Raw genomic sequence first — 25,401 nt, 5'->3', positions numbered from 1 at the left:
CTATAAATACAAATGCCAGATAAGTGCTTTTTGTACTAAAAAATCGAATGAATATTAATATAATACATTCTTAATATGTAATTAACTGTTTTATCTGAACAAATCACAAAATATTTATATATTTATTAAAATTCACATAAATCATATTTCAAAAACACATAGTTACTTCATATCCTTTCACACAATGAAAAAAAATTGCACAGTTTATGATTTTTATTGATTCTTCATTAATTTATACATGTATCATTTTTTAATCTTGATGCATCTTCAATTGTATTATAAACATCCAAATCTGTTTTAACAATTATAATATATTAAGATTAAGGCTGAGTCAGTAAACTAATTATCCCTAATTTCTGCAGTACTTGCAGACAAACAAGGAATACTGCTGTGATATTAATTTATGAAATGGGATATTAATTTGGCTTCAATAGAAACAAATCAAAGCATAAACATGTGTATATACATGTATATTAGTTAAACTAAAATTTATTGACCATTGATAAAAGATATTATAATATATGTATATATATACTTGTAAAATGAAAATTAAATATGTATGTTTCTATTACATCATTTAAGACTTTTATTTTCAGACAAAGTAGAGTGAAGATTAAAACAGTATCCAATTGTAACAGTCAATTTTGGGAAATTCAACCTTAGAATTATGTTCTGTGTTGGTCAATGCCATAATTGGTATAACATCTATATTGAACTGGAAGTTTTCTTTGTTTTAAATGATAACATTTGCTTGGTCAGCCATAATTGTAACACTTTAGTGGTCTTTTTACACTGTAGTTTTCTCACTGACTGTGGGTTTGTTCTGAGAATGAGCCACACCAAAGTACATGTATCATTGGGGAGATGAGTTGTCAATTTTATGCTTATCAGTCTTTCATAATCCAGTACACAGGGAAAGTCTCGATTTTTTATGCCTTCCTTCGAATTAAAGGGGGCATATAGTGATCGGACTGTCCGTCTGTCTGTCTGTCTGTCTTTCCATCACACTTTGCGTTTAGGTTTCGAAATATGCTCATAACTTCTATGTCCCTTGAGATATAACCTTCATATTTGGTATGCATGTGTATATGGACAAGGCCTTTCCATACGTTCACAAATTTTACCCCTGTGACCTTGACCTTGAACTTAGGGTCCGCGTTTAGGTTTTGAAATCTGCGTTTAGGTTTTGAAAAATGCTCAATACTTCTATGTCCCATGAGATATAACCGTCATATTTGGTATGCATGTGTCTATGGACAAGGCCTTTCCATACGCACATAAATTTTGACCCCTGTGACCTTGACATTGAACTTAGGGTCCGCGTTTAGGTTTCGAAATCTGCGTTTAGGTTTCGAAAAAAGCTCATAACTTCTATCAAGCGTTTATATGGGGCATAAGTCATCATATTGTGACAGCTCTTGTTACTATATACTATATATACTAACGTTAGTATATATAGTATATAGTAAAAAATCGAGACTTTTCCCTGTATACCAGTATACCTGTTATAAGTGAATTTGTAACTAATAATCACACAATATACACAATTAAAATTGTATGCATTAAGATTTATTTAGTACTGCACATAAATCATTTTCCAAAACTATGTAGCAACATTATATTATGTAATGCTGCAATACTAAAATAATTAAAGGTTGCTGATGTGTAACGGATGTGGTGTCCACCTAATGATTTGGAGGTCACTGGTTTGATCCCCAGTGTGGGAGCATTAAGAAATCTCCAAGAGACACCAAAGTACTGGTTCTAGGCCCAGGAAACGAACTCAAGAGCATTTCAAATACATGTACGTAGTTAGTACTTTAAATTTAATGGAACTAAAAATAGGTTAAAACTAAAAACTGAAACCCTTATTCATACATTTTATTTTGAATCAAGCAAATGTGGAAATTTATTAAAATAATGAGTAAAATTTAAAAATTCTAATTTAAAGTAATAATGATAATATAAGCTTTTTTCAATTTTAAGAATAGTAAATGATGATAATGATATGATTCTAAATTACCTAAATGATAATAATAACACATGAAATGTTAATTTATGAAAAAACGTTTTAATTTATCAATTTCATGGTATTTACAACCAGATGCAGCTAATTATATCAGAACCGTGCATTAATTATATTAATGATCAACCCAGACATTTGTAGTGATTTATGGTCACTATTTTGATTAACGTTCTATACATGACCTGTCATCAAAGGTATTTTTTAGCCAGTACTACAATCGGCAATGATAGTCTAGTCTGTATTGCATGCATATTCTATCGTCTCTGATCGATTCGCTTCCTCAAACTGAACATATATTTAATGTTTACATAGCGTAACGTAATGCATACAGTTTCACTTTCGGTTTGGTTGGTTTTGTAATTGCATCTTAAAAAATGGAAAATATGGTGATTAAATAATAATAGAAAAGTAAATCATTTGGATAATAGGTCAAAATGCAAAACAAATGAACGTTAATAGGGCTCTTAATATCAAAGTTTCGATTAAAAGTTTGGCGCTAGTTCAACGCGCATCGTTTAAAGCCTCATAACAATAGACTGATAACCTTTTGGGTAGTAAAGTAGTAATACAAGGCAAGATGGCGACCGTTGGCCACGAGGCCTATCTTACGGAGGAATCCGAGATAGCCGATGTATCACGATTGAGTCAGTAGATGTTTCTGGGGTTCTGGGAAAACTGGGCTTAATGTGTAAAGTGTCATACAAGATTAGCCTGTGTAGACTGCTGAAGTAGATGACTATTTCCGCTTTTATAACATTTTGCTTTTAAAGAAGGTCTCTTATATGCAAAATCCTGTTCAGGCTGAAAAAGTTGTTTCTGATTGGTATGTGCACAAGCTAATCTGCCACAACACTTTACCAACATGCATATAGCCTATTTTGCACAGAGCAAGGATAAATTTATTACACAAAAAATACCAAACAAGCCGAAAGTGTTGTCACTTATTAATCTGGGACGACACTATACACATGCTGGGACGACACTAAACACATGCTGGGACGACACTATACACATGCTGGGACGACACTATACACATGCTGGGACGACACTTTACACATGCTGGGACGACACTATACACATGCTGGGACGACACTATACACATGCTGGGACGACACTATACACATCATGGGACGACACTATACACATGCTGGGACGACACTATACACATGCTGGGACGACACTATACACATGCTGGGACGACACTATACACATCATGGGACGACACTATACACATCATGGCACGACACTACACATGCTGGGACGACACTATACACATGCTGGGACGACACTATACACATCATGGGACGACACTATACACATGCTGGGACGACACTATACACATGCTGGGACGACACTATACACATGCTGGGACGACACTATACACATGCTGGGACGACACTATACACATCATGGGACGACACTATACACATCATGGCACGACACTATACACATCATGGCACGACACTATACACATGCTGGGACGACACTATACACATGCTGGGACGATACTATACACATGCTGGGATGACACTATACACATGCTGGGACGACACTATACACATGATGGGACGACACTATACACATGCTGGGACGACACTATACACATGCTGGGACGACACTATACACATGCTGGGACAACACTATACACATGCTGGGATGACACTATACACATGCTGGGACGACACTATTCACATGATGGGACGACACTATACACATGCTGGGACGACACTATACACATGCTGGGACGACACTATACACATGCTGGGACGACACTATACACATGATGGGACGACACTATACACATGCTGGGATGACACTATACACATGCTGGGACGACACTATACACATGCTGGGACGACACTATACACATGCTGGGACGACACTATACAAATGCTGGGACGACACTATACACATGATGGGACGACACTACACACATGCTGGGATGACACTATACACATGCTGGGACGACACTATACACATGCTGGGACGACACTATACACATGCTGGGACGACACTATACACATGCATTAAGCCCCGTTTTCCCAGAACGCTGCTTCATTTTTCTCACCAGGTAGATCTTCTGAAAGGCCTCTCTGGATGACAAAGCCTCCCTCAGCTTATCACTGGGGGCTCGGTGAGGGGCCTCCCCTTCTGAAATTATCAGACACACAAATGATACCACAGTTCTACCCTGTGAGGGGTCTCATCATCTGTACAATCAGAAACTAAAATGATACCACAGTTCTACCACAGCTTGCTTTTATGAGTTTATTTCAGGAGAAAAAGCACTGAAACATGGATGCAAAAAATCAATACCGCAAATGCTTATTAATAAATTGCGTACATCAAAAATCAATTAAGGATTGATTAAATAACAAAACAGTTATTTTGGTCAAAACTTATTTTCATAAATATTTCTTTAGCAATTACTATTTCGATCAAACATGTTCATTTCTTTAACATTTGAAGACCATTTTGTCATATTTTCAGCGGCTAAATTGACTTTTATCCTAAATGAACTTTTTAATGATAACACTTATAAACACCAACTAAGTGTTTCAACATAAATACTAAAAATGATTACCTTATATACAAATAGTGTAGCAGTTTTGCTATATTATGTACCAAAACCTCAATTGTTTCAGAAACCAAATATATTTGGCTTTTTTAAAGTAAAATAAAGTATTTATATGATCAAATCGCCAAAATTCCAATTAGAAACCCATTTTGTATGTGAAAAAAATTGATAAAATATAGTTGACTGAATCTAATTGAAACTATGAAAATATTTCCTTTAAGCTGGGAAATTTTGGCTAAACATAAGTCTTTAATGGCTAATCAGGGACAACATTTTCTGCCTATACTAGATATTTGTTTAGAAGATACCGCCTTGAAACAAAACATTTCATAAAACTGGAAAGAGTCGTCCCTGATTAGGTCATGGGGACTTCACATGAGACGACACTTAACGCACATGCATTAAGCCCAGTTTTCCTAAGGCCAGGATCCTACCCTCGAGTTCCTCTGTTGAAGGTTCTAGCCCCATCCCTGCTGTGAGGTTGACCACTCTGTCCAGCTGGGTAGAGGTGGGGTCCAGATCCGCACCTGGCATCAGTCCGCACAGCTCCCCCAGCTTGTGTAACTGACAGAGATCAGAACTGAGTCCAAAAGATTCATTTCATAGAGGATATTTGCTGGATCTGGTGTAATAACGATTTTATAATAACAAGTGAATTAAAATTAATATTCCAACAAATCCAACACATTTTCTTTTAATATTATGCTTTAATGATTATTTTTGTATTTTTGCTGAAATAATGACATCGTAACTTCATGAATATAATTCAATAGAACATTATGACAATTAAATATTTCAAGCCTAACTGTGGCACCCATAAACATGACATCTGTTATCTATTTCAAGCCTAACATGGCACCCACAAACATGACATCTGTTATCTATTTCAAGCCTAACATGGCACCCACAAACATGACATCTGTTATCTATTTCAAGCCTAACATGGCACCCACAAACATGACAACTGTTATCTATTTCAAGCCTCACATGGCACCCACAAACATGACAACAGTTATCTATTTCAAGCCTAAAATGGCACCCACAAACATGACATCTGTTATCTATTTCAAGCCTAACATGGCACCCACAAACATGACAACTGTTATCTATTTCAAGCCTAACATGACACACACAAACATGACATCTGTTATCTATTTCAAGCCTAACATGGCACCCACAAACATGACATCTGTTATCTATTTCAAGCTTAGACTGGCACCCATAAACATGACATCTGTTATCTATTTCAAGCCTAACATGGCACCCACAAACATGACAACTGTTATCTATTTCAAGCCTAACATGACACACACAAACATGACATCTGTTATCTATTTCAAGCCTAACATGGCACCCACAAACATGACATCTGTTATCTATTTCAAGCCTAGACTGGCACCCACAAACATGACAACTGTTATCTATACCAAGTCTTACGTGGCACTCACAAAAATGACATCTGTTATCTAAATCAAGTCTAAGTGGCACTCACAAAAATGAAGTTCTTTTTATATAGTGTGAACAACTGTTGTTGGTTAGTTTTTGTGATATAAATGGGCTAAAATGTTTGAATAAATAACATGTACAAGCCATACCTTCCTGCAGATATAGTCCCAGAGGTATGCAGTGTTGAGAGCCTGTGAGCGGGGGTTAATGGGGTCAGTATGTGCCTCACACTTCAGTAGCACCTCCAGGCCACTGAGATACACCCAGCAGTCTAGACCTCCCTCACAGATAGCTATCTGTACACAGACCACATAGCAACCGTTAACCTTTTACCACTTAGATACGTATTTTGACGAATTTGTAGTCCCTTAGAAATTTAATTTAATTGAAGACCTTTCTAACTAGATTGAAGTTTTAAAGGCACTGCAAGATGCTCGCAGCTGTTCAGGTAATATGCTGTTTGCACATTTTAACTTTGCTTCTGAGGGGGAAATGGTTAAAGAAGCACAGTAATAATCATTCTGCTAATTTATTAATGCATGGGTTTAATAATTTCTAAAATGTTACACCACATACCTAAACAGTGAATATTATCGGGAAGAGGAGGCAATCATGTCTAGAAAGAGATTTTGTACAAATAAGGAGAAGGAGGGAAATCTTTGTCCACTTCTCATGTGTTATGCAAAGATTTAATTAAAAGAAATAGCGTCAATATTACCAATATCCAGATGAGGAAACATTCCTGAACTGAGACTTACCTCCAGTAATTTCATTTCCTGGACGGTCTCATGCAGGTAGTCAATGGCTCTCTGTTGAGACTTACCTCCAGTACTTTCATTTCCTGGACTGTCTCATGCAGGTAGTCTATGGCTCTCTGTTGAGACTTACCTCCAGTACTTTCATTTCCTGGACTGTCTCATGCAGGTAGTATATGGCTCTCTGTTGAGACTCTCCTCCAGTACTTTCATTTCCTGGACTGTCTCATGCAGGTAGTCTATGGCTCTCTGTTGAGACTTACCTCCAGTACTTTCATTTCCTGGACTGTCTCATGCAGGTAGTCTATGGCTCTCTGTTGAGACTTACCTCCAGTACTTTCATTTCCATGACTGTCTCATGCAGGTAGTCTATGGTTCTCTGTTGAGACTTACCTCCAGTACTTTCATTTCCTGGACTGTCTCATGCAGGTAGTCTATGGCTTTCTGTTGAGACTTACCTCCAGTACTTTCATTTCCTGGACTGTCTCATGCAGGTAGTCTATGGCTCTCTGTTGAGATTCTCCTCCAGTACTTTCATTTCCTGGACTGTCTTATGCAGGTAGTATATGGCTCTCTGTTGAGACTTACCTCCAGTACTTTCATTTCCTGGACTGTCTCATGCAGGTAGTCTATGGCTCTCTGTACAATCTCAGCTGGACGTTTGACCAGCAGCAGCAGGGCGCACTGCCTCGTAAACAGATAGTTCCTCAATTCCAGCAGGGATACTGCATTGTCCTGAATAGGAGAAAAGATATGTGTTGTGCTCTGTGAAAAGGGGGTTTAATGCATGCCCGTAAAGTGTCATCCCAGATTAGCCTGTGCAGTCTGCACAGGCTAATCTGGGATGACACTTTCCGCCTAAACTAGATTTTTGCTAAGAAGAGACTTTTTTTATATGAAAAATATCGTAAAAGCAGAAAGTGTTGTCCTTGATTGTGCGGACTGCACAGGCTAATCTGGGACGGCACTTTAAGCACATGCATTAAACCCCTTTTAAGCATGGCCCATATATTAAGTGTCTGCCTCTCAATTTCATACTCTAACATGAAATGACCACAATGGAAATCAAAATCTGCAATTGAGAGTACCCTATGTTTGTTATACATAACAAATGCATATGATATATAAATAATAAAACAATACATATAAAAAATATATAACAAAATTATGCAAGTATACTTTCATATAACATTATTTCCTTATCTTTATATTTCTATGAACGCTGTTAGCGTGAACAGAAAGTGTATACGATGGTTTAAGGTTTGTAAAAGTAGTAAGTAAATCATATTTCTGGTGATCTACAGATCTAGAGGACACTAAGCAAAACATTTTACCCAAAGTGTACCTCCAAACCAAACGTTGATCAATTTGTTTCATTAATTTTTCATTTTCTAAATGTTAATGCAATACAACTTAGAATGTCAAAGTTAATTGCATGAGCACACATCAATGAAAGGTTGGTGTACATACCTTGATCAGGTAATGTTTCTCCCAGGAGATGGGTTTGAAAGGTTGGTGTAAATACCTTGATCAGGCTATGTTTCTCCCAAGAGATGGGTTTGAAAGGTTGGTGTACATACCTTGATCAGGTAATGTTTCTCTCAGGAGATGGGTTTGAAAGGTTGGTGTACGTACCTTGATCCGGTTATGTTTCTCCCAGGAGATGGGTTTGAAAGGTTGGTGTAAATACCTTGATCAGGCTATGTTTCTCCCAAGAAATGGGTTTGAAGGGTTGGTGTACGTACCTTGATCAGGCTATGTTTCTCCCAGGAGATGGGTTTGAAAGGATGGTGTACGTACCTTGATCAGGTTATGTTTCTCCCAGGAGATGGGTTTGAAAGGATGGTGTACGTACCTTGATCAGGTTATGTTTCTCCCAGGAGATGGGTTTGAAAGAATGGTGTACATACCTTGATCAGGTTATGTTTCTCCCAGGAGATGGGTTTGAAAGGATGGTGTACGTACCTTGATCAGGTTATGTTTCTCCCAGGAGATTGGTTTGAAAGGATAGTGTACGTACCTTGATCAGGTGACTTTTCTCCCAGGAGATAGTTTTAAAATGATAGTGAATGTACCTTAATAAGGTTTCGTTTCTCCCAGGAGATGGGTTTCTGAAGGCACAGTCCTGCCCAGCTCTTACACGGCTCTACGAGAGTTCTCAGCCAAGGCACGGCCTCTGGGAGAAGAACACATATAGCATACAGGTATAGATACATCTATTTCATACAAACAGATGAGCCTGGCTCTGTGAAAATGGGGCTTAATCCATGTGAGTAAAGTGTCGTCCCAGATTAGCCCTACACTTGATTTTTGCTAAGAAGGGACTTCCTATAAATGAAAAATACCATAAAAGCGTTTAGTGTCATCCCTGATTGGCATGTGCTAATCAAAGGCTGACCTGGGATGACACTCTATTTACAAGCATTAAGCCTCAGTTACCCAGAGGGTGACTCAAATATATTATGGTATATAAGAGTTCACTTGGATTAGTGATATCAAAAATACATGAGATGGATACAATGTATGAGGAATACAGAATTCATGCCATCAACAAAATGTGTAAAATTTGGTAACCTTTCATTAAAAATGTCATCACTTTTAACAATATTTTAATCTTTCTTTATAATTTGTATAAGTCACTTATTTTATATAATGCATAGGTATATACTCAGAAAAAAGATGTCACAGAACAATAAAAGAGATGTGATAACTTGTCATGGTTTTGTTATATCAATTTATATAGAATAAACAAGAATTTGTCACAATAGCGACAAAAAATAACGCTGCATGTTGCAATATTTGGCATAATGTTATAGAATGTCTTAGTTGAAAAGTGTTCATTTTTATCATATTACAATAACAATTGCATGTGCACATCTTCATATCATAAGGAACAATGCATAAAAGTTTTAATGTTGCAAAAACACACAGGGGTGTCAATTGTCCAAAATTTAAAATCCAGAAAATTAGGCCATGGGTCTGGGAACGCAGGTCCCCAGCGGAGATATAGAGAATAACAGGTTACTGTCCCATCGTTTTGCCACAAATTTAATCGAAGAACACACTTCACCGAATAGTTTGGAGACGCCATTTTGGAGATGTGTATTGAAATTGACATTTTGATGATGGTGTCAATATTGACAAAAGCATGTTAAATCTTTCGTTTCAATAGTTGAGGATTAGCATACAGTTATCATATGTTTTTACGTTTTGTGCAAAACTTGCGAGTGCAATATCTATATCGATATTTAAGATGTATTGTCCCATTGATGACGTCATTTAACTTCTGTAGTGCAGGATGTGGTGGTGTTTAAAAAATAAACGTTTTTGTGATTTTTGACTTTAAACTAGAATAAAATATGTACGTTCTTGGTATCAAATTGTTTGTTTTGTTGAACCTGATTCATGTTGATAGAAATTGTGGACTTAATTGCAAATCCCACGTAACTCCAAACATTGACTGATATAAGAACTTCCTGTTGACCATGATATAAAAAAATATATCAGGCAACGTTATATCAGGCAGATATCAATGCGGTGGTATGATAAAAAGGGCAATGCCTCTCCCCCTCGAGCCCTCTCTAATTGTACTATTTTATAGTATTTCTAGTTGCAATATCTGGTAAATACTATGTGAAATATTATTAATCAGACAGTATGCATCACCGCATGTGTATTTGTCATTATAGGTTTGTTTATAATGGACATAAAAAATAAATAAATTCGGTGAAAAATGCTGTATCCAAAAGCGATAATCCAAAAAATGTACGCGTTTTGCACATTGATCTAAAAATCGGCTGAAATCCAAATTTTCGGATTAATCCGGAAAATTGACACCCCTGAACATAGGAGAAAGATGATATAATTATCAAGATAGGAATGGGCATGAATATTAAAAAATGATTTCAACATTCAATTTTAATAGAAATAATAGATATTCTGCATAAAATCAGAACATGGTACAACTCCAGTCAAGTTCAAATTCTGAGCAAAGAAATGTTGTGTATTAGTAAATAATTTGATAAAAGCTGGCGTTACTATTTTGATATTGGGCTTAGAGCAAGAAATATGCTAGTTTGCATCCCGAAAAGATACAGTTTGTCCCAGTCAAACACAAAAACTGATGGGAGTGAAGTAACAATTAACTACTGAGTGTTTATCCCGTAACTGCTTTGTATGACACCACCTGGAAGCCTCGTGCCAAACCAATTGTTATCCGCTCCAAAACTTGCATACAGTAATAAAGATCTCATAGTTTTAAGCACTTCAAAGTTTTTTTCAGCAATCAATACGCCAAATGTTTCCAAGCTTTTCCTGTAGATGGCGTGAAATTCAACAATGTTTGCATATAATTCGCACGCTTTTTTGCCAACCAAACAATTTAGAACTTAACTAAATACACATGGAGTTACATTCTAAATCGGAACTTGTTTTGTGAGTCAATGTTCATGTAATTCATGTATCAATAATTCATGTATCAATAAGACAAAATAAACAGTGTTCCACTAAACTGTCAAAATGTTATTGTCACATTTTTACCGTAAAAAGGCATGTATGTACTATTTATGAACTATATTAACTGGAAAAAAATAAAAATAATAAAATCCTTAAAAAACAACATTCAAATAATAATCGCTTTATACCACTTCTTTGACGATTTTAGAAAATATGTTCATAAAGGATTTTTTGTCAAAACAAAAGGCATAAATATCATTGGACTTGTTACAAAATTTGGATTTAGAGGCTATTAAATATAATATTATAATATTAACTTTTATTCAAAAAAGTTTAAATGTAATGTTAAAATATGATTTCGTGATTTGTTGCTATCATAATCAAAACCCTTGATTGATGTCAAAATATGTGATCAAGAACAAGAAATAAAGGATAGAGGACGTGTGAAAGCAACATGGACAATAGGTTTTCTTCAAATACATTGTTGCAATTTGTGCAATATAGTGTTGAGAAATGGATACAGGAGCATAACAAATTCAAGCGAATCTGCTACACTGGAATAAAAAAGAAATGAGCCTTGCTCTGGGAAAATGGGGTTTAACCCTTTGCATGCTGGGAAATTTGTCGTCTGCTAAAATGTCGTCTGCTGAATTTCTAAAATTAGCTTTTTCTTCGATTTTTTTCAAAGAATACTATCAGAATAGCAAACAGTTTGGATCCTGATGAGACGCCACGTTCTGTGGCGTCTCATCATGATCCAAACTGTTTGCAAAGGCCTTTAAAATTGGGTTCCAGCACTGAAAGAGTTAATGTATTTGGGTAGTTGTCCCCCAAGATAAGCCAGCGCATGCAGCCCAGGCTAATCAGGGAAAACTTTCCACATATCTGGATTTTTGCAAAATACTTTAAACAAAAAATACCATAAAGCGGGAAGTGTCGTCCCTGATTAGCCTGCGCAGACTGCAGATGCATTAAACACAGTTTTCCCAGAGCTTGGCTCAGATGGTAAATTTTAAGCCAGCAACATTTGAGGTATATTATACGGGGAAATATCTGACCGAGATCAAATGTATGATCAATAGCCAACTGGAAAGCTACAACTGGGTCAAGACTTTCTGACAGTGACAGGTTTTCATTGTACTCCTGCTCTAAAGCCCGTATTCCTGAAAACATCCACAAAGTCATTTTGGGTAGCTTAAAGACAGGGACATGCAATTCTTTAGGTTGCGCTTCATTACCCGTTTTATGAATCCCAAACAGATTTAAGCAAACCAACATACCCACATGGTTTTGTATAACATGCTTTGAAGATTATCATGTGTTAATGAGCTGGGGCTTAGTACTGACATTCTTATACATAGTTCAACCAGTAACATAATCATCCAATCATGCATACCAGTAAATATATACACTTATCATAAGTATTTATATAGGCTATGTTAGGTAAAAGTGTTTCTTTTAAGAGGCTATATCAAGTAGAAAATAATAAACAAGAGGGCCAAGATGGCCCTAGTTCGCTCACCTGAGATGAGTCGGTTCATTCAATCTTTACCAAACGTCAAACTTGACCTAGATATTGTCCAGACAAACATCCAAGTCAAGTTTCATCATTATTGAACAAAACTCATGAGTTTAAAAAAAAAAAAAGATTTTACCTGGTGACCTATATTTTGAGTTGACCCCCCTTACTAAACATCAAACTTTGCTTACAAAAATAAATATTATGACCAAGATTCATAAAATCTGAAACAAAATTGTGACCTCTAGAGTGTTTACGAGGCTTTTGTATAATATAATGAAAATTTGGACAATCTAAGGGCAATAATTATGGCATTAATTATGTGATTTTGCTCATCATCAAACTTGACTGAGATCTTTCAGCAACTTTGATAAAGAATGTTTGAGAAATGTGAATGCTAGAGTGTTTACAAACCAAATGTGGACAGGCGGACGGCGGACAAAGACCAATCCTTAAACCTCACCTGAGCAAATCAGTTGAGCTAAAAAGTGTGTTTCACCGATCTGAGCCATTTTCCAACTTGTCCGAGAAATCAATAAAACCAATGTATTGACTAAGTTTCACTATGATTAGGCAAAAAATGTGACTTTTATAGTGTTCGATCAAAAGGTTTCTCTCTAGTCACATAAGGAAAACTGCCCCAACCCCTGGAAGCCATGCTTTTTGACCGATCGGGACCATTTGCGAACTCATCTGAGATATATATAAACCCAATCTTTTCACCAAGTTTCATGATGATTGGGCAAAAAATGTGACTTCTAGAGTGTTCAGAAGCTTTTTTTACTATATAAATATAAGAAAACTGTCCCCCTCCCCCCGGCAGCCATGTTATTCATTTGACCGGAACCATTTTCGAACTCAACTCTCATATCAAGGAAACAAAAGTTTTTACCAAATTTCATGAAAATTGGGCCACAAATGTGACTTCTAGAGTGTTCACATGTTTTCACTATATACAAATAGAGAAAAATGCCCCGCCCACTGGCGGCCATGTTTTTTTCAACGATCTGGACCATTTTCGAACTCGTCCGAGATATCAATAAAACCAATGTTTTGACCAACTTTCATGATGATTGGGCAAAAATTGTGACTTCTAGAGGGTTTACAAGGTTTCTCTTTAGCCAAATAAGGAAAACTGCCCCAACCACTTTGACAAACATTTTGACCAAGTTACATGAAGATTGGGCATGAAATGTGACTTCTACAGTGTTTACAAGTTTTTTTGTTTTTTTTGACCTAGTGACCTAGTTTTTGACCCAGCAAGACCCAGTTTCGAACTCGACCGAGATTATATTGGGACAAAGCTTCTGACCAAGTTTCATGAAGATCGGACAATAAATGTGGCCTCTAGAGTGTTTACAAACAAATGTGGACAACGGAAGACCGGTCACAAAAGCTCACCTGACCAATCAGGTGAGTTAAAAAGCCCCAAAAAAAGACCTTTAAGCAATTTTGATTAAAAAAATAAAAAAATTATTGTGTTAATTGATAAACAAGGGACAAAATTGTCACAAAACAAGGTTTTCATTGTGAAAAAAAAACTGATAAAGGGAGAAAACTCAAACTGAACTTTTGAAATGAACAAACAAAATTAACCCCCTTTGTAAGTTTGTTTTTTAAAAAAATCTATTTTTAGTCGTGGCGACCTTGACATTGGAGATATTGACGTGATTCTTTCGTGCGACACACTGTCCCATGATGGTGAACAAATGTGCCAAATGATTTTAAAATCTCACAATGAATGACATAGTTATGGCCAGGACAAGCTCATTTATGGCCATTTTTAACCTTTGAACTCAAAGTTTTACCTTGACCTTGGAGATATCGACGTAATTATTTCGCGCGACACACCGTCCAATGATGGTGAACAAATGTGCCAAATTATTTTAAAATCTGACAATGAACGACATAGTTATGGCCCGCCAGCCAGCCAGCCAGCCCGCCCGCATTCGCCAATCTAATTACCAGTTTTTTCCTTCGGAAAACCTGGTTAATAAAAAGATAACAACTGACAACAATCAGCAGGACTAGCTGTTAGTTTTAATGAAAGGTTCTTACGGCCAGATGCGTGGTTGACAACGAACTGCGTGAAGAGAGCATCTAGCTCGTCATACTGTATGAGAGCATCATCATACAGGCCCAACATCTCAAACATGAACCCTAGCTCCTCCTGAAAACACAACATCTCAAACATGAACCCTAGCTTCTCCTGAAAACACAACATCTCAAACATGAACCCTAGCTCCTCCTGGAAACACAACATCTCAAACATGAACTCTAGCTCCTCCTGAAAACACAACATCTCAAACATGAACCCTAGCTCCTCCTGGAAACACAACATCTCAAACATGAACCCTAGCTCCTCCTGAAAACACAACATCTCAAACATGAACCCTAGCTCCTCCTGAAAACACAACATCTCAAACATGAACCCTAGCTCCTCCTGAAAACACAACATCTCAAACATGAACCCTAGCTCCTCCTGAAAACACAACATCTCAAACATGAACCCTAGCTCTTCCTGAAAACACAACATCTCAAACATGAACCCTAGCTCTTCCTGAAAACACAACATCTCAAACATGAACCCTAGCTCTTCCTGAAAACACAACATCTCAAACATGAACCCTAGCTCTTCCTGAAAACACAACATCTCAAACATGAACCCTAGCTCCTCCTGAAAACACAATACACAGATATGCAGCTGCATACCTGTAAGAAGTAACAGCCATACTAGACAGGATTAGTAAGTAGAGAACTGTACTTTCAAGTTTGGGTGTGCATTTTAAATCTAAACCTCAGTCATTTAACTTAAATGTCAGGCATGGTGATGAAATAATTAAAATGACTATTATATCTCATCAAGTAAACTACTTGACTGGCTAACATTTGACACTTGTAAACTACTTGACTGGCTAACATTTGATACCAGTAAACTGCTTGACTGGTTGGATACTTGTTAACTGATTGACTGGCTAGCATTTGATACTTATCAACTGCTTGACTGGCTAACATTTGGCACTTGGAAACTGCTTGACTGATTTGATACTTATAAACTGCTTGCCTAGCTAAGCTTGCCTGAAGTTTGAGTTGGAAGACTGCCTGCCACAATTAGACTTCAATCCTGTTACATATGCATTTACATATGCAGGTCTGGAGTTTAACTATCATTCTAAATATTATTTTCAAAATATAGTTATCATGTGTTCCTTTTAGCAACCAATACATAATATACTCATAGTATATAACCATGTACAAAATTGTTGTAACCCAGTAAACACATTTCTTTTTATTAAACAAATATTAACAAGGGACAAAATTGTCACAAAACCAGGTTTTCATTGTGAAAAAAAATCTGATAAAGGGAGACAACTCAAACTGAACTTTTGAAATGAAAAAACAAAATTAACCCCCTTTGTAAGTTTGTTTTAAAATAAATCTATTTTTAGTCGTGGCGACCTTGACATTGGAGATATTGACGTGATTCTTTCGTGCGACACACCGTCCCATGATGGTGAACAAATGTGCCAAATGATTTTAAAATCTCATAATGAATGACATAGTTATAGCCCAGACAAGCTCATATATGGCTATTTTTTACCTTTGAACTTAAAGGGATCTTTTCACGCTTTGGTAAATTGACAAAATTGAATAAAGTTGTTTCAGATTCGCAAATTTTCGTTTTAGTTATGATATTTGTGAGGAAACAGTAATACTGAACATTTACCATGGTCTAATATAGCCATTATATGCATCTTTTGACGATTTTAAAACCTAAAAATTATAAAGCGTTGCAACGCGAAACGATTGAATAATTTGGAGAGTTCTGTTTTTGTCGTTAAATTTTGTGAAACTACGAAGATTGCTTATATAAGGTATAAAATACGTTCAGTATGTGTACACGGCGGAATAGCTCAGTAGGATAAAGCGTTTTTACTTCAGGACTCTGGCAGGACTCCAGGGGTCATTGGTTCGAAACCTGGTCCGGGCAATGTTCGTTTCCTTTTTTAAATTTTATTCTTGATTTTTTACTGGAGCTTTTACGATCCAATGTTTACATTTATCGATATAAAGCATTTAATGAATAAGTTAAAAAATGCCAAAATCTGTGAAAAGGCCCCTTTAAAGTGTGACCTTGACCTTGGAGATATTGACGTAATTTTTTCGTGCGACACACCGTCTAATGATGGTTAACAAATGTGCCAAATGATTTTAAAATGTCACAATGAACGACAAAGTTATGGCCTGGACAAGCTTGTTCCGCCCGCCCGCCAGCCCGCCAGCCAGCCCGCCAGCCAGCCCGCCAGCCAGCCAGCCAGCCAGCCAGCCAGCCCGCCCGCATTCGCCAATCTAATAACCAGTTTTTTCCTTCGGAAAACCTGGTTAAAAACCTGGTTAATAATATCAACCTTTATCATGTTTAATAACAAGTTTGTTTTTATATACTTCCAAACAAAATGGTTACCTGGACAATTGTTTACCAGGACAATGAAACAGTTTTGGGTAACCTGGACAATGAAACAGCTTTTGGTTACCTGGACAATGAAATAGTTCTGGAAGTTCCAGCCGATGTCATTGCGTTTCTCCCTCTGTGCCCGCATGTTGTCCTCGTATTTCTGCAGGTGGCGGGTGAAGGCTTGAAGCAGCAGTTGCCTCAGTCGGGACAGGAACCCCTGCCACAGCTCCCCGCCCTTCCTGTCCTCTCGGTGGAGCTCCAGCACTACAATCCTACACAAACATGTTACGATATTGTAGGCCATATCCATGATCGACATGTTTGTGGTACCTACTGGTCCTGGATCCATAGGACACCATTTAGTATACAAAGAGAATCAGATTTTGTATTGGACAGATTCGGCAAGCATCTGTTTATTTAGGAGGTCCTTCTGCGTCTGAGGCAGCATTATGTGTACCTGGAGTGTTACCGGCACTCTTAATTAAATTGGACCGTGCTCTGTGAAAAGGGGTTTAATGCAAGTGCGTAAAGCAACGTCCCAGATTATCCTGTGCAGTCCACAGGGATGACGTGACTTTCTGCTTTTATGATATTTTTCGTTTCAAGAAAGTCTGTTCTTAGCAAAAATCTAGTTTTTGCGAAAGAGTCGTCCCTGATAAGCCTGTGCGGACTGCACAGGCTAATCTTGGAGGACACTTTATGCACATGCATTAAACACCTTTTTCACAGAGCACCACTCAATTCCTTTTCAAGGCTCACACAAGTTGGGAAAAAATATGAGTTATGGCTGCAATTTCCAGCTATTTAATTGTTACAGAAAGATTTTTCGTTTTGATGTGGTCCTGAATTGTGGGGGAAGCCTGAGTACCCAGAGGGAACTGCAACTGCCCGGTATGGCAGAGTAAATACTACAAAGTTTTCAAACATATTCTTTTCCAACAATAAATTAAATGTGATACATTTTACTTCAGGATTTTCCACTTAAATTAACAAATTCATTACTGTAATTAAATAATTTATTGAGAATCATTTTGATTTATTACACAATATTCTTTACAAACAAACATTTTTGTTTGCAAAAATAAATACAAGTTGAAATGTCTTTAGTTAATATTATTTCTCAATACTTTGTTATTATGTTACCGTTTTAATTAAGCAGAAAGTGGAATGTGCATAAAGTTAGGTCCCTGGCTGTCTAGTCTGCTCAGGTAAAAAACTTTCCACTTTCTGAGTATCTTGCGTTTGAAAGAAGTCTCTTCTTGGCAAATATCCAGTTAAAGCTGGGACAACAATTAACGCACATGTATTAAGACAGGTTTTCCCATAACAAGGCTCGAACATTACCTTTCTGGCTGCTTGCCTCCAAAGTCACTCTTAATTTTGTCATAAACAGAAGAGCGAGGCAGCAGTTTAGTCTTCATCTTGTTCTCATCGCTGTGGACCACCACTATCATCCAGTCAGGAATATTCTTGTTCTTCAGTGCATTCTGCCACTCAGTTATCTCCTCTTTGACAGTGTTCTTGTAGCCCTCCAGATCCTATGACATGAAGAGGAAAGAGGTCACCATGGTGTATTGGATAAGGTGTCTGCCTAGCGACCGGGTGGTCCTGGGTTCGATCCCCGCTGTGGGAGCGTTCTTTAGATTTCCCCCAAAGACACCAAGTACTGGTTCTAGGCCCAGGAAACTGACTCAAGAGTGTTTCAATAAGCCTGAGGCTTTCCATGCAATCAAGCTAAAACAAGGGCTGTTTGTAAAACATGCATGCCCCCCTATATGGGCTTTAAGTTGTAGTAGCAGCCGTTGTGTGAATACGTTTGGTGGTGGTGGTGGTGGTGGTGGTGGTGGTGGTGGTGGTGGTGGTGGTGGTGGTGGTGGTAATGGTGGTGGTGGTGGTGGTGGTGGTGGTGGTGATGGTGGTGGTGGTGGTGGTGGTGGTGGTGGTGGTGGTGGGGGGGGGGGTGGTGGTGGTGGTGGTGGTGGTGGTGGTTATTGATACAATGCATTACAAAAATGCAGTTAGCCTTACATTTGGTAATATTTAAATATATTACAAGGGAGGCAAATGCTGTAATAGAAACTTATTGCATTTGTTTCCCCTGTATATAAGAAAGATATAATAGTGTATTACCTCCCCTGTCCTGCTTATATTTATATTAATTAACAAAATTAAACATAAACACAATATTTAATATACAAAATATACAAAAAAATCTCATATTCTGATAATATTTTTACTGATCCACTGTATTTTTCTAAAAGGATGATGTTTCATTGGACTGATAATTATAGATTTAGGATTACAGACCAGTTGCTTCAGTAATATTGTTCAGAGTGTGCCCTGTTGGCCGCGTATGCATTCTTGAGTTATCATTCAAAAACCATTTTACTATTTCGAGTCACCGTGACCTTGACCTTTGACCTAGTGACCTCAAAATCAATAGGGGTCATCTGCGAGTCATGATCAATGTACCTATGAAGTTTCATGATCCTAGGCCCAAGCGTTCTTGAGTTATCATCTGACAACCACCTGGTGGACCGACCGACCGACAGACAGACAGACCGACATACCGACATGAGCAAAGCAATATACCCCCTCTTCTTTGAAGGGGGGCATAATAAACAGATTTAAACTAAGAGGAAAGTTGGTCAACAAATGAGCCTAGCTCTGGGAAAACTGGATTAAATACATTAAGTGGCGTCTAAGTTTAGCTTGTGAATTCTGCACAGGCTTATCTTAAGGACACTTACAGCGCATGCATTAAGCTTGAGTGCGGTGCAAATAGAAACCATTAATGTGAAAACCAGAAAGTAAAATAGCTATTTCATGACAAGTGAGGCGCATAAAAAATTGAGAGTTCCATACACAGTCCGTCCAGTAGACATGGAAGTAGAGGCGACTGACGAGGGTCTTCACCGAGTCGTCAGGGAGAATGTCATCATCGTAGGGCACAAAGCTGGCCTCCAGGTGGACATTCCTCGCTGGACGACCGTATGATCTGAAATGTTATTTGCTTTGTTATAAAAGTTACTCTGTGTTTTCAACACACGGTTGGACTCGAGTCAAAATACTGTATAACAAGAGCACCGCATAACGGGTGCCACGCTCTGCTGCGAAAGCTTGTCATAATTTTTTTTTTTAGAGGTCACAGTGACCTTGACCTTTGAACTAGTGACCCAAAAATGGGTGTGGCGTGTATAACTCATCAAGGTGCATCTACATATGAAGTTTCAAACTTGTAGGTGGAAGCACTTTGATGTTAGAGGAAAATGTCAAGGTTTTAGCATGGCGGACGCCGGACGACAAGCTGGCTATGACAATACCTCGGGTTTTCTCCAAAAACAGCCGAGCTAAAAAATAAGCTATGATTCGATATGTAGCAAATGTTTATTTACCTGTACAGTCATACACTAGTATTACAAAAGTATTCCACTAAGTTTTCAGAAAATGCAGGAATAATTTCATTTAAAGCCCATAAAACCTCAAAATCGACAAATATTTCGTACAATATTTCAAAAAATAAAGTTAACACATAAAAAAGCAATGTTCCTTATAGCAGTAGCCAAAATTTCGACGCTAGATGTGGTCTGGTATTATTGATTGTTCAAGATACAAAATGCTCTTTTCTGTTTTTTGCGGAACAATATATTCAACACATGTTCATGTACCATTTTAGAGTTTGTGTGTTGTATAAATAGATATCGTTGTGGGAAATTAAAATGAAATATAGTGTGGCACAAAAAATAACAAGGGACAAAATTCACAAAACCAGGTTTTCAATAAAAAAAGTCTGATAAAGGGGGGCAACTGCAACTCAAAATGTGCATTGCTACTGATTGTTCATCACAATTACCCCCCTTCTTTCAAAATCAATCTGTTTTTCGACCCCGTGACCTAGTTTCTGACCCCGCATGACCCATATTCGGACTTGACCTAGATAATGTCTAGATACAACTCCTGACTAAGTTTCGTAAAGATCGGATGAAAACTATTTGAATTAGAGAGCGGACAACATGCTCAATGTTTAAAACGCACTAAGTGACCCCGTGACCTAGTTTTTAACCCGGCACGACCCATATTCGAACTTGACCTAGATATTGTCTAGATACAACTTCTGACTAAGTTTCGTAAAGATCGAATGAAAACTATTTGAAATAGAGAGCGGACAACATGCTCAATGTTTAAAACGCACTAAGTGACACCGTGACCTAGTTTTTAACCCGGCATGACCCATATTCGAACTTGACCTAGATATTGTCTAGATACAACTTTTGACCAAGTTTCGTAAAGATCGGATGAAAACTATTTGAATTAGAGAGCGGACAAGCTTGTTCTGCCCGCCCGCCAGCCTAATCGCCAATCTAATAATATTTTTTTTCTTTCTGAAAACCTGGTTAAAAACGAGCATATTGTATTCTCATCAGGCCTTTTCTGCCCTATGCCACGGGTCCGAATTTCGGCCCAATTCCCAATGTAAATCTGGTTGTTTTTTCCCAATTGAAAAAAAAAATCCCAAATCAAATTAAAAAAAAAAAATTTTTTAACCTTAAAATATATAAGTTAACCTGATCCAGTGTAGAACATAGAACAATATTGCATAATTAAATTATCTGTTGCCTTGAATTTGTTTTAAAAACAGTAAAATATGTTAAATTGATTATTTAAGACTTTCCTTATTTTCCCCAAAATTCGGCGTTTCACGCAATCTTCTTCCCTCAAAAAAAGCCTGGCCCATTTTCCAAAATCAGATAAAAAAAACCTGCACTTATCACACATGTTTATAATATTTTGTAAAATTTTAATAATATGTAATCAAAATAGTTGTTATTTACCAGTTAACGGCTTCTTTGAAATATTAGAAACACTATTTACATGCGATTATTTTTCCCAATTGAGCCAGTTTTTCAATTTTTTTTTTTCCTAAAATGGGGTTTTTCACGACGGGAAATTCCCAAAATTCCAGTGTGGCGTTTTCCCAAAATGGAGCGGAAAATGCCTGCTCGTTAAATCTATGCTACCATACCACATCTAACATTGAAATTTTGGCTAATGCTATAAGGAACAATGAATTTTTATGAGTTTATTTTACTTTACGAAATACTTTGCGAAATATTAGTGGATTTGGAGTATTTATGTTACTTTAAGTCATATGAATAACAATTACGAATATAAACTTGAAAGTTGATTGCTATAATCATATGAATTAAAACATCGGAATAGAGTACAAATGTAATGTAAGTAAACATCAAACATGTAGATGTCCTGTATGAGCCACGTCCAGGGAAAACTGGGCTTAACTCTTTCAGTGCGGGAACTGAATTTTGAAGGCCTTTGCAAACAGTTTGGATCCAGATGAGACGCCACAGAACGCGGCGTCTCATCAGGATCTAAACTGTTTGCTATTCTGATAGTATTCTTTGAAAAATATCGAAGAAAATGCTAATTTTAGAAATTCTGCAGATGACATTTTAGCAGACAACATATTTCCCAGCATGCAAAGGGTTAATGCATGTGCCTAGAGTGTCTTTACAGATAAGCTTGATTACATGTAAGTCTGCACAGGTTAATCAGGAATTAAACTTTCAACTTTAATGGTATTTTTTATTGAAAGGATGTTTCTAATTAACAAAAATCCAGTTTCAACGAAAAGTGTTGTCCTTGATTAGCCCAAGTGGACTACACGGGCTAATCTGGGATGACACTTTAGACACATGCATTAAGCCCAGTTTTGCCAGAACAGGCTCATTTTTCAGCAAGTAAATATTGATGTCTGTCTATAAGTGAGTATTACCTCTTCCATTCTGCAGGCTCCTTTGGCAGATCCTCCAGTAAAGGCTTCACCAAGGAAGAAAATACCAGCTGATTCCCATGAGCTGAAAGGAAAAATTATGTAAGTATCTTATGTTATAATTTTGTTATTAATTTCTATTTGTGTGTGCTATTTTTTCAAAGTAAATGTTCATTTATACAGGATTTTTTTGGTGTTGTTTGACATCTAATTGTTATGAAAACAACAGGAATCAACTTTTCCGGTTTCATGAAACATTTCATCTGAGTTTGCAATTCAGTAAAAATTTTCCTCCAAAGTGTGACATTAACCATTACGCTCTGGAAATAGGTCCTTCACATGACACACCATTTCTCAAAGGTGAACATTTACAGTAAGTTATTTCAAATTTTCGGTTAAACTGTACTTCTCCAAAATTTGACTCTTGGCCCTGATGTGTGACCTTGACCTTTGAGCTAGAAAGACAGTTTTTAGATGTGATTTGCTTTCTCCACATGGTGAAAATGTGTGGCTTGTTACTTAATAGCTGCATGGCATAGGATGAAATTACAGTCAGTAAAAACTGAAGTAACAAATCAGTATTACCCAGTTTTAAGTGTTTTATTGACAAGTACATGTAATAATACATGTACATGTATATTGATGGACGTGCTAAAAATAAATTCATTCAATGTCAACAATTTTTTTTATATCCTTGAATGGTTCCAGTGGAATTCGAATAAATAACAACAAAATCATGAACTTTACAACATTACGATAACTTTATCAAAAGAGCCCAAGCACACATAACTACTTCATGTAAATTTGATTGATAAAAATTCTTCTACACAAGTACTGATCTCTCATCCCACAAACAACTCATTACATAATTAACATTAATATTTGACTGTTTTGTTATCAAATGGTTCCATTTGGATTCATGCTCACACTTATGAAATAGAGAAATCAGTAGATAGAATTAACAACATTATAAATATTGAGAATGCATGTAACAGTTATTCATATGCATGTTAGCATAGAGTTACTTCATGTACATTTTATTATATGTACAATACATATTCATGACAATGAAACTTGTTTGACTAAATCTTCATTGGTTCATCAAGTAGCATTTCCTTGATGTATGTTGATTTACTGTGTTAATGTTTTGCATTAAAATACATGTACAGTACAGCCCACACAGAACAAACATATTTCGCAATCCGCGGAGTCAAGGCGCAACAAGTCGATGCTTAGTCGCCCGTTGAAGCCGCATCAGTATGCGGCGGCACGTCACATTTCGCCGCGATGGTTCGCATCTGCCCGCCGAGATATGCCGAGGCAAGTCGCGATCCGCGATATGACGCCACATCAATGCGCATCATAAAATAAAAATCTTTTAAAAATGATTAGTTAGTGAATAAATTTTAAAAGAACAATTATAATAATATGTAAAATCATAATTAATTTAATGATCGCAGATTCAAAATAGTTAATAGATAAGCATGTTGTTGTTTTGTTTTTAGTGATTGCATTCCTGTTTCTAAAGAAACTGCTGTAATCCTGATAGATATAATTATTATTTTAAAAGAATGCAAATTAAAACAAGAGGCCCATGAGGGCCTGAATCGCTCTACTGGCTGGAATCAATAGGGCTCAAGCCCTTGTTAGTATGAACAATCTGAGTAAGTATTAAATAAACAGACCCAAAATGGGAAATTTATCGCATAAACAAAAAGAAACGTAAAATTTAAACTTCAAATGGCTCCTTTTCAACAATAAGTTGGACAAATTTTCTTCACTCTCAATAGGGTTCTGGCCCTTGATGATATAAAACATCCGTTTGAAGTTTCAAAAGGATAGAACTTTATATGTAAACAAACAAGAAATGTGTTTGTCGGAAACACTATGTCCCCTTTTGGGCCGCTTTGAATTATTATTTTTTACCTTTGACCTTGAAGGATGACCTTGACCTTTCACCACTCAAAGTGTGCAGCTTCATGAGATACACATGCATGCCAAATATGAAGTTGCTTTCTTCAATATTGCAAAAGTTATGGCAAAATGTAAAAGATTTTCATTTTTTTCTCAAATTCAAGGGGATATAATTCTGGACTTATAACTCCGATATTGCTCATTTTCAATAGGGTTTGACTCATCATTCAGATAAAGACACTGTGCAAGTTGGAAAATGATTGGATGAAAACTGTGGACTTTATTGCGTAAACAAGCCTTATTTCACAATTTTCTCAAATTCAAGGAGTGTATTCTGGACTTTTTACTCCCATTTTCAAGGTTCGAGTCCTCATTAATATAATGACACCCAACAAGTTTGAAAAGAATCAGATGAAAACTGTGGACTTGATCACGGAAACAAGAAAAAGTCTAACGCACGCACG

The 25,401-nt window shown here is 36.9% G+C and overlaps 1 protein-coding gene across 2 annotated transcripts in view; it reads right to left on the bottom strand.

Annotated features, from left to right (window-relative positions):
* Positions 1-25,401, bottom strand: part of LOC127851794 (trafficking protein particle complex subunit 10-like) — a 49,276-nt gene that overhangs the window by 17,890 nt on the left and 5,985 nt on the right. The window contains exons 2-12 of one of the 2 annotated variants that reach the window (XM_052385667.1): positions 23,027-23,108; positions 20,101-20,233; positions 18,580-18,773; positions 17,315-17,507; positions 14,838-14,949; positions 12,319-12,423; positions 8,881-8,981; positions 7,394-7,540; positions 6,200-6,346; positions 5,039-5,168; positions 4,095-4,177 (exon numbers count right to left, since the gene is read on the bottom strand). In XM_052385667.1, the coding sequence (XP_052241627.1) occupies positions 4,095-4,177; positions 5,039-5,168; positions 6,200-6,346; positions 7,394-7,540; positions 8,881-8,981; positions 12,319-12,423; positions 14,838-14,949; positions 17,315-17,507; positions 18,580-18,773; positions 20,101-20,233; positions 23,027-23,108 (1,427 nt within the window). The remainder of the gene's footprint in view (positions 1-4,094; positions 4,178-5,038; positions 5,169-6,199; positions 6,347-7,393; positions 7,541-8,880; positions 8,982-12,318; positions 12,424-14,837; positions 14,950-17,314; positions 17,508-18,579; positions 18,774-20,100; positions 20,234-23,026; positions 23,109-25,401) is intronic. The other variant, XM_052385668.1, reaches the window with a different exon arrangement.

The sequence above is a fragment of the Dreissena polymorpha genome, chromosome 11 (genome assembly GCF_020536995.1).
Source record: "Dreissena polymorpha isolate Duluth1 chromosome 11, UMN_Dpol_1.0, whole genome shotgun sequence".
Taxonomy (NCBI): Eukaryota; Metazoa; Mollusca; class Bivalvia; order Myida; family Dreissenidae; genus Dreissena; species Dreissena polymorpha.
Note: the sequence above shows the minus strand (reverse complement) of the source record. Positions and strands in the feature narration are given on the sequence as shown.